The sequence below is a fragment of the Haliotis rubra genome, unplaced genomic scaffold (genome assembly GCF_003918875.1).
Source record: "Haliotis rubra isolate DU_JTF1 unplaced genomic scaffold, ASM391887v1 Scf70, whole genome shotgun sequence".
NCBI lineage: Eukaryota > Metazoa > Mollusca > Gastropoda > Lepetellida > Haliotidae > Haliotis > Haliotis rubra.
In genome coordinates this window covers 1,659,291-1,669,225 of record NW_025767413.1, presented here as the reverse complement: position 1 = coordinate 1,669,225, position 9,935 = coordinate 1,659,291, and the positions used below count along the sequence as shown (strand labels likewise).

The window sequence follows — 9,935 nt, the reverse complement described above, 5'->3', positions numbered from 1 at the left end:
ACGTGTGGCGTTGGTGTACGAAACATCGTCACGTGTTCATCAATCAGACCAACATCGAGTCTCTGAAATGAACATAATTTACAGAAATAAACAGTTCCTATGTTATAATCATATCATATGAAAGACTAGTACATCAATATGACGTGTACGTGTAAACCGTGTGCGCGTTTCATGGAGGCTTGCTTGCGTGTCTGTCAAAATTACCTCTTGTACATCACGTTTCTTCGGGGCGGTGGGGTAGTCTTGCGGTTAAAGCCTTCGCTCGTTACGCCAAAGACCCGGGTTCGATTCCCTACATGGGTATAGTGTGTGGAGCCTATTTCTGATATTCGCCGCCGTAATATTGCTGGAATATTGCTAAAAGCGGCGAAAAATTAAAACACACTCACCTGTCTCGTTTGCGTGTCTGAAATTTAATGTATGAATAGGGACGTACGTGCAGCTGTATTCTCACACAAATATGTGAATGTCATGGAAGTTGAAAGTGTTAACGGGTTAACTGGCTGAGCCACTTTCCCAAACGCGCAATCGCACTCGTGATATTATTTCATTTATCACACCGGTCTATATTTGCATGAAATATTGTAGTCAGTCTTGATTTTACGACTATGAAATGATTAACCAATGACCTCCCGCTCTGAATAAACATTTCTCGTTAGGTTGCTGAGACTAACATAATAGGTTTCATTTAACGCAACTATCTCCTATAAATGAGTTACATCATAAATATTACATATTGTGTATTTATATTGCAATACTAATATAGTATTCTCGCAGTCTGTGTGGGTCTTGTGGAAAATCACGCATCTTTGTATTTCCCATTCTAAGAAGCTTTAACAAAACTGTTTGTTAATCCTAGATACTATTATGGACATGGATCCTGTCCGCCTGTTTGACAATCACAAAACAAAACATTTTTTGTGGGTTTAAAATTAATAAAATTGAAAGAAACCTAAACTCTGAGGCTTTAGCATGCTGATTAATGTCAACATGTTTTCAAATTTAATATATTGTTCGCTAAGGAACGCCGTTCGTTTTATATTTCCGAAATCCAAATTTACATCAACCGACTTTCCCGGCCGACATCAAAGTGGTCACATGAATGTCATGTGACTGCGGTTTACGATGGTTTCGTCACTGGGTATCGTGATATCAGCGATGTTTCTCTGTACTGTTTTTACGGGTCCGGCATCATGTGTGGACCTAAAGCGTGTAATGCAACAAATATCATCATACCAGAGTGTTGCAGACCAAATTATTCAAAGATCGGTGTATGGGAAATCCCAAAACCAGTCGTATGAACGATTAGCCAATTTTGTTGACAAATTCGGAAGTAGGTTGGTGGGTACTCAAAACCTCGAGAACTCAATAGACTACATGCTGAATGTGTTGAAGGGAGACGGCCTAGAAAATGTTCATGGAGAAGAGGTAACGGTCCCTCGCTGGATCAGAGGTAATGAGTCGGCGACTATGCTCCAACCCCGGGTACACCCCATGGCTATTCTTGGACTCGGAAGTAGCATAGCGACACCTCCAGAAGGGATAACGGCTGAAGTTCTTGTGGTGAAATCATTTGATGAGCTTCATAAGAAAGCAGATTTAGCTAAAGGGAAGATCATTGCGTATAATCAAGACTGGGTGGAATATGGAATTACTGTTGCGTATCGCGAGAACGGCGCTGTGGAGGCTGCTAAAGTAGGTGGCGTAGCTTCCTTAATACGAAGCGTGGCATCATTTTCCATCTACAGCCCCCACACAGGGATACAGGAATATAACGACAGTGTTACCAAGATCCCAACAGCCTGCATCACAGTTGAAGATGCAGAAATGATGTACAGGATGTCGCAGAGAGGGGAGAAGATAGTCGTTAATTTGAAAATGGAGGCCAAAAATCTGCCTCCTGTTAAATCCCGTAACACAGTCGCAGAAATCATTGGCAGCAAATACCCAGAAGAGATTGTATTGGTGAGCGGACATTTGGATAGCTGGGACGTCGGCCAGGGAGCGATGGACGATGGGGGCGGGGCGTTCATCTCGTGGCAAGCTCTATCCCTCATCCGCCAGCTCGGACTCCGCCCTAAACGTACAATGAGAATGGTAATGTGGACGGCAGAGGAACCCGGCCACGTTGGTGCAGTACAGTACTGGCAGAGACACAAGAACAACGTCAGCAACTACGATCTTGTGATGGAGTCGGACGGGGGTACCTTCACCCCCACGGGACTGGGATTCAGTGGTAACAAAGCTGCAACTGTTATCATGCAGGGAGTGCTCAATCTGCTTAAATCTATCAACGCAAGCACTTTGACATCGCCAGCTGATAGTGGGGATGTTGCCAACTTCGTTACAGCCGGGGTGCCAGGGGGTAGTCTCAATAATATGAATGACAAGTACTTTTATTTTCACCATAGCAACGCCGACACAATGACGGTTCAGGACCCACACGCGATGGATTTGTGTTCTGCATTGTGGGCAGTTGTCAGCTACGTAGTAGCTGATATGGACCAAATGTTACCTAGGGATTAGGTTGTTTAACAATATGCTAATATAACAGAGTGTTACTTGCATGGCAGGGATACCACTGCTCCATCAAACGTATCTTTTATGTTCAACAGTTGAAAAGGGTTTTGACCAAACTGAATTATTCTACCTTCGCCTTTAAGAACCACATTTCCAACATAATTCAGATATAATTAAATCGGGAGGAAATCTTTCAAATAAGACAGTCATCCTTGTGTGTGCGTACAGTATCACTTTAACATACAAAATGATACGTATCTTCTGTTTTACCATATACCACTCACGTTATGTTTTCATTTGAAAAACACTTTGAAATACCTCACTCACTCTATATGTTCGTTTTGACTTCTGGATCTCATCCTTTGAAGGATTTGTTTTCACAAGTGTATTTCTATTTAGATTTGTTTTCACAAGTGTATTTCTATTTAGATTTTGACTCCACATATTTACAAAGGACTTTGTAGTATGATATTATTATTTACAATTCAGTTTACTAGCCTCTCCTTGTAGTCTATAGTCTTACTTTGCGACAAGCTGTTTCCATCCTGTCTTAAATACATGAACAGGCTGCCATGTATATCATGGTAAGTCATTTACGCCGCAATTATTCAGTTATTCCGAATGATACGGGGTCTTTATTATTTGGTTTAGTGTCAGCTATAAGTATCAGTTGAAAGTATTTCTCTGTCAGTGAACCGTATTATGTACTGTCACGTGATTCCCTGTGGTCACTACTTGTCAAGTGGTCGCGATCATAAAGCTAAAGTTGCCATCTGTTAATATTGTTAATTTATTCCACGAGCTCCTGTGGTGGTTATGCCCATGTATCTAGATAACATCTATTTAAAGGATACTTTGTGCAGATATAGAAGCCTGGGAACTGCCACTCACAGACACCTGCAATGAAGACATTCAGTTCGCACATACAAATGCCCGAAAGTAGCAGGAGGGAATTTCTGCTGGGACACGTGTACATGGTTTGTGTGTAGTGGAGGTGTTTGTACATGAGATGTCAGAGAGTCAGTGTAATGTGTGTGTATACAATTAATATATTGTAACAAAAGAAAGAAATTCATCAGTTCACTGTTTAGTATTATATATATGTCAACATATTTTCTGATTGAAATAAAGTCTATTTATGTAAATATCCGTTGCTTACATCATAGAAGCGTTTAGTACAGGTGCAGGCTTTTGTACAAACTTGACAATGGGTAAGTGCATCCATATACAGAGAACATACAATAAAATGTGCTTTTTATCTTCTGGACAGTGGGAGCAATATTTATCACCGACATTATGATCACATTTATCTTTACGTACGAAATGTGCAATAGCCACATGTAAGTTTAAGACGGACCTTTCTGTAATTAAGTACATTAATAGTCTGGACATCCGATTTAAACTGAAGGCCTGATTTCATGGTTAAAGAAAACATAAATGATCCTGTATCTCCGAGAAATGAATGCCAGTTTTGTTTAGCACAACCAGCAACATGTTGTTTCAAGACAAAGGTAAATACTTAGTAAGGATATCCGAACATGGCCGAAACTGTAACTAAACAGCCAAACGTGAGGTGACAATTTACTTATTTCCCGTAACTGGAATCACAACATGATCAAAACATATTGCAAAACTTGCCACACGCAGTTGCTTTATTTGTACATTGTGCAAACATAATGTCAATAACGTTAGGCAGGATCTTGTAGTTTAAATGGGTTTATAAGGAAGACAAACGAACAGATCAGATTGATATTTTCTTGCATGTTAGAAGAGATATATTTTGAGCGGTCAACGATCAGACATGGTTTGTTTTGCACTTTGGATGATTCAAAGTCATAGTACTGTCGTATTTGGTCGACCCCAAAACTGAACGAACATTTTGCCATGAACCAACTCCGGCAATGTAACAATATTTCATGACCACACACCTATATACTAAATGACTAGTGCCCAAATAATTTCAATGTCTGTGTGTGTGTTTTTTGAGTGAAAAGTACAACTGTCCTTTCATTCAATATTTTTTGCATTTAAAATATCATTCACACATTCAGTACATCTTCGAAGATCATTCAAAACGCTTAACGCTGATATTAAGTTCTCCCTTTCCATCGAACACAATAAGCCCTCCCTCACTTATTTCGCCGCTTACACCACTGAAAACAAAAAAACCCCGTTATTTGTATATATACGACTTTCTGGGAATAGTTAACATTAGTGGGATATCTTTGGATATTTCCAACTTACCCATGACCCCCATCATGAACTCACCGCAGGAAACGAACTGGCGAAACAGAAATTAATATTGAGCGTTACAAGCGACAAAACAAAAATCCAACATGGGGGCAGTGTTTTCGAATCCCGAAAGGGAGAAGGGCATGCTCAGCGAGAATTTAGGGGGAGGGCCCATGGGACTTGGTATGGCTTTTTTCTAAATAACATATTATATTTAACTGACCATACTTATGTCAGTGTCTGAACATTACTGTGATGTGTGGTTTTGAGAATTTCTACCACGGAGAATATCGAGCATGATGAAAGAGGGACCACACCATTAGCGGCAATGTACCGATGTGATATCTGCAATAATTTACAAACTTGATTAACATTGAGAATTGCCAGTAGAAGCAAAAGATTCAAATGTCGAAAGTACCTGCTTCAATACCGGTTACTTGTTATTCACCTCTGGTCTGCTAACCCTCTAGTTACCACAGGGTCCTCTGATTCTAATCTAACCCCCTAATTTGAAGTCAGATAAAGTTTCAAAATACATCACTAATTCACTTCATAGGTTTGAAATGTGAAATGCCAAGTTGTCAGTTCTGTGATAACCTCTCACGTCTCATTTTAAGGCAAAGAAAAATTGACAATGACCAGATGACCTGAAAAAAATTGACACATAAAAAATTTCACACATTTCATTTTGACACATCAGATATTTACTCAGAGAAATAAATTAGTGACCAGGAGAATCAGTGCATCCATCAAGTCAAGGGTTCAAAACTTAGGGTCATACTTGTCGTGTGTTCCAAAGTAAAACAAAGTGATTTAGTTTACTACTCGGCATATTAGTAACACAATGCATTGTGTTGCCATGGAGGCACGTGCACTAATCAATAATGATTGGGTAATATCCCTCTGCAGTGACCATGTCACTTCGATCCTCAAAGATCTTATTGGCAACGTTTGGTTTTCACCAAACACCACGCATGTTTTTGATGAGTAATTGCATATAATGTACATACATTGACATGCGTGTGGGTTGCTTCTCCGTCCATAATTTCCGATGATTAGAAATTTATGTTTGCCACTAATTACATATTTCGTGTGGTGCATCTTCCAGATAATAGGGTGACAATGTTTTGTGGCATTGCACAATATGCAAACTGTGCTTCTTTGCAGGTGACCCTGATGATCTGACCCTGCGCAAAGCTGAGAAAGAAATTGTCATCCCCCAGAAGATGAAAGCCAAGGCCAAGAAGGGGAAATGTGCTGAACAGGTCAAAGGTAATTCTCTAGGGATATCCCTAACTAAAGACCTGCAACCATTTTCGTTTATAGTTAAGGCAACCAAAAAAAACCATACAATTACAAATGGCATGTTAGAAATGAAGGCTATTGTTTCACAAGCAAGGCGCTTTTATTAGGCTTTGGTTAGCCTCTAAAACCAACCACACAACCACAACCAACAACTCACACAAAATGGTACAGCACCATCAGTTTGTAAAGTTATTAACAATGGTTGGTAGAGCAATTTGCTGTCACATCACTTTAACCAAGTTAACTTGCTACTTCAGTTCTACTTTCAGAGATACTGTAATGTTATGAACAATGATTGACACCCTATGGTGTTGTTAAAACAATGATGGATTATGGTGTTACATTACTTCAAATTGTTGCTTCAGATCTTTGAGAATCTTAGAAAAAACAGTACATTTCCATCTTGGCAATAGTCTCTCTGTTTTTCTTTTCATGCCAAATTCAACATTTGTTGTTGTTTAGCTGTAATATGGTGCATCCAAGTTCAGAACAGTTCCAATTGTTGCAGAGTTTGGAATCTGTGCCAAGGAAGCTGGTCTGCTGCTGCCATTCAAATGCAGAAAACAAGCCAAACAAATGCACATCTGTCTGTCGGCAGCGTAAGTTGACAAGGAAACAGTAATATTGACAGTGATTATTTGTACTGTAATCATCAACCATTTTTGTTTCATAAGTGTGTAGAAATCAGTAATAATAATGTGTCGCATCTCAAATTTGAGTGTTAGAAAATTGGAAAGTTGCTCACATTTAGTTATCGTTTTAGTTAGTGATGTTGTTAAAATGGCCTTGAGACTCGTAGTCTGCCTATGAAATTATGATCTGAGTGTTCAGATATCACATGTATCATATCTAAATAGAGGGCACAAATACACCAGCCATCTCCAGGGCAGTATTTGGCTGTGCAGAGTGGCAGCCCGTGGGCATGCCAGAAACAAAATGACTGTGGGTTTGAATACTGGTTTGCCATGATTATGTTTCTAGGTTTGTCATGGGTTTCACCAAAATGGTAAATACTAACACCTCCACCAGTTAATGCTTTCCTCCCTTTCCTGACACATTTTGCTACACCTGGAATACTGTTACGAGTGGCACTAAACCCAACTCACACAACTATTTAAATCATACATTTTTCGATTCCTACTTTACAATTTACTACATGGAGACACAGATGGGTAAAAATCTCTTATATAATTAAATATGACAGACGTTTTAAACGTAATTTCACTCAACACTGCTCAGTGAAGTATATATTAGAAACAGCCTGGGTTTCATTTCCTACATGGGTACAATGTGTGTCCTCCATGATATTGCTGGAATGTTGCTAAAAACGGTGTAAAACCGTCGGCATGAATCTCATTTATTATCAGGATCATATAGTGTCAAATAATTGGTAGCCATGTTTTTTTAATCACTTACATATCAGAAAACCCATTTCATAAAAGCCTGATAACAATATTCAGTAGTTGAATTGAGCAAGCAGACATTGTATCAATCAATGGTTTGAGATTTGAAGTAGTTCCTGCTTGACCTCATTTGCAAATTTATAGAATCATGGTATCCGGTTTATAGGTTTGGTTAATCCCAGGAAAATGTATATGCTAAGCCCTGTCGTAATCTTCCAGATATGCAGATCAGGCATTCATTGATGAATGTACACAGGAGTATCTGAAGGAGAGGTCGGAGTACCGCAGGACTGGAGTCAAACAGAAAATGAAGAAGTCAGAGGGTGTCATGATTTAATCCAGTCACTTTGAGAGAAGATGGATAACTGTGGAGAATGAAATCCACTATGGTGTGATGATTGTGTTTGGAAGTTCAGTAAACTTGTTGAAAGTTGAAATTAGGATTTAGTAAGGACGCATTTATCATGGTGGTTTTGAATCTAAAGGGAGATAATGCTTTTTGAATGGTGATTCAGTGGTGATTTTAGGACTGTGTGTGAATACAGCTGTCTTAACATTGATAACCCATTTATCATGTTAATACTCTTGTTCAGTGATGAAGGACTGTCGTTACATTAGAACATTATGGATCCAGTGGTGGATGGATCTAATGATATAAACACAAGCATGAAATATAAACATGTGATAAACGGCAACTCTTGACTTGTAACAGAATCAGTGGAGATATACCAAATTACCATGTATACAAGTTGTGGAGAATGAATGTGTGTGTGTAAGAAGCTGAAACTCTTGTTACTGATGTATACATAATTCAAAGATACTAGTTTTGTTGATAGTGAGCTTAGTGATAGAGCAAGCTACGATGCTGTGCACTGAGTTACTTGTATGTAGAAAAGAGATATGTTGAAGGTATAGCGCAATGGTGTTGATGTGGGTGGTTCCTTGTGCTTTCTACAACTTGAAGCTATTGTCACTCCTTTTGCAGTGATTATCGTTCAAGAGATTGGAAGGGTTTGTTTTGTAAAAGCATTTAGAAGTGATTCATTGTGACTGTTTTGCAAATGTACCTTCACAAGGAAATGTATATTTGAAATAAAATATCAAAAACCTACACTTTTGTGTTCTAGATACATTATAGGTGTGTAAATACATTATACAATTACAAACTCTCTCATTGGTTAATACCTATCATAGTTATTACTGTCAAACCACAAATGAAGGGAACACCTAAAATTACAAATGTTCCTTTATGTATTCCTGGATTTTCACAAACTGCATGCGAAGAAACAAGGAAAAGAATTTTTGCCTATTCATTTCCATCACTACATTTCCAGTATGAATGCATGTGCAACAAACAAACTTTGAGGTATAATTGGTTGATAACTTGATATAATCTCAGTTCTACACTAGTGTTAAACTACTGGAGTTGTGATTGTCTTAGTGGCTAAATTGTAGATTCTGGTGATTAAGAAAGTGAATCTTTCCTGTTGGTCACCCAAGTGTTTCTTCTCAAGCTATAGTAACCAGATTCAGTGAGTGATTAAGTGTAGTTAAAGTTGCTACATTCTGGTTGTATCGCAGCAGTCTGTAAACGATGGGCCCAGCAATCCTGTGGTTCACTGCATGACCAACAATCCACAGTGGCCATGACAACAAACAATACACTCAGCAATAAATGTAACTGCAAGGTCACCTCGACAAGCATGAGTTTCAGGACATTTTCGCACAGCCATGATCCCATGTTAGTCAGCTCTTGTGGGAGTTGGGTTTTACGCCAGTTTTAGCAATATTCCAGCAGTATCACAGCAGGGTGGGGACACCAGAAATGGGCTTCACCCATTGTACCCACATCAGGAATCGAACGCGGGTCTTTGGCGTGACGAGCAAACGCTTTAACCACTATGGATATTATCTGGTTTCTTCAGGGTCTCGCCGAAGACCCGGGTTCGAATCCCAACATGGGCACAATGTGTGAAGCCCATTTCTGGTGTCCCCCCGCCGTGATGTTGCTGGAATATTCCTAAAAGCGGCGTAAAACCAAACTCACTCACTCACTCACTCAGGGTCTTTCCTGTTCACATGAACATAGTCGATTAGATTGTGAGATGTTGGTACTAATGGTAGCAGATATATACACAAACATTAACAAACTTGTCTCAATATCAAGTTTAATGTTTCAGTACTTGCCGTTACAAGTAAGCCATAAACATTTTTAGTTCATATTTGTCAACAATACAAAAGTTTGTATCTTGATGTTATATACAACATGTAATTATCATCCAACATGATCATGGTTGAAGATCGCCTGAGTGACATATTGTACACACTACAGAAATACTCCGCTCTGTTGGGCTGTCATCAGACTGTTGTTGTCCTGGGACCTACACTGCAGTCCTTGAAGTTCATAATGTCAAGAAATGTGATTAAGCGATATATCCATATCTATTTTAGATGTTTATATGTGCCAATTTCAGA

The 9,935-nt window shown here is 39.1% G+C and overlaps 2 protein-coding genes across 2 annotated transcripts; both read left to right on the top strand.

The window, feature by feature from the left end:
• Positions 1 to 1,082: 1,082 nt before the first annotated feature.
• LOC124258760 (carboxypeptidase Q-like) lies at positions 1,083 to 3,665 on the top strand. The gene has a single exon (XM_046692842.1). The coding sequence runs from the start codon at positions 1,126 to 1,128 to the stop codon at positions 2,524 to 2,526; it is 1,401 nt and encodes a 466-aa protein (XP_046548798.1). The 5' UTR covers positions 1,083 to 1,125; the 3' UTR covers positions 2,527 to 3,665.
• A 1,152-nt stretch (positions 3,666 to 4,817) lies between these two features.
• On the top strand, positions 4,818 to 8,571 carry LOC124258761 (COX assembly mitochondrial protein homolog). The gene is made up of 4 exons (XM_046692843.1): positions 4,818 to 4,935; positions 5,920 to 6,024; positions 6,566 to 6,656; positions 7,680 to 8,571. Exons 1-4 carry the CDS (start codon positions 4,857 to 4,859, stop codon positions 7,795 to 7,797), a joined length of 393 nt encoding a protein of 130 aa, XP_046548799.1. The 5' UTR covers positions 4,818 to 4,856; the 3' UTR covers positions 7,798 to 8,571.
• Positions 8,572 to 9,935: the final 1,364 nt, after the last annotated feature.

Coding starts and splice junctions, on each gene's coding strand:
- LOC124258760 (XM_046692842.1), top strand. CDS start 1,126: ATGGTTTCGTCACTGGGTATCGTGATATCAGCGATGTTTCTCTGTACT.
- LOC124258761 (XM_046692843.1), top strand. CDS start 4,857: ATGGGGGCAGTGTTTTCGAATCCCGAAAGGGAGAAGGGCATGCTCAGC. Junction 6,025..6,565: donor ATGTGCTGAACAGGTCAAAG/GTAATTCTCTAG, acceptor CAATTGTTGCAG/AGTTTGGAATCTGTGCCAAG. Junction 6,657..7,679: donor CACATCTGTCTGTCGGCAGC/GTAAGTTGACAA, acceptor GTAATCTTCCAG/ATATGCAGATCAGGCATTCA.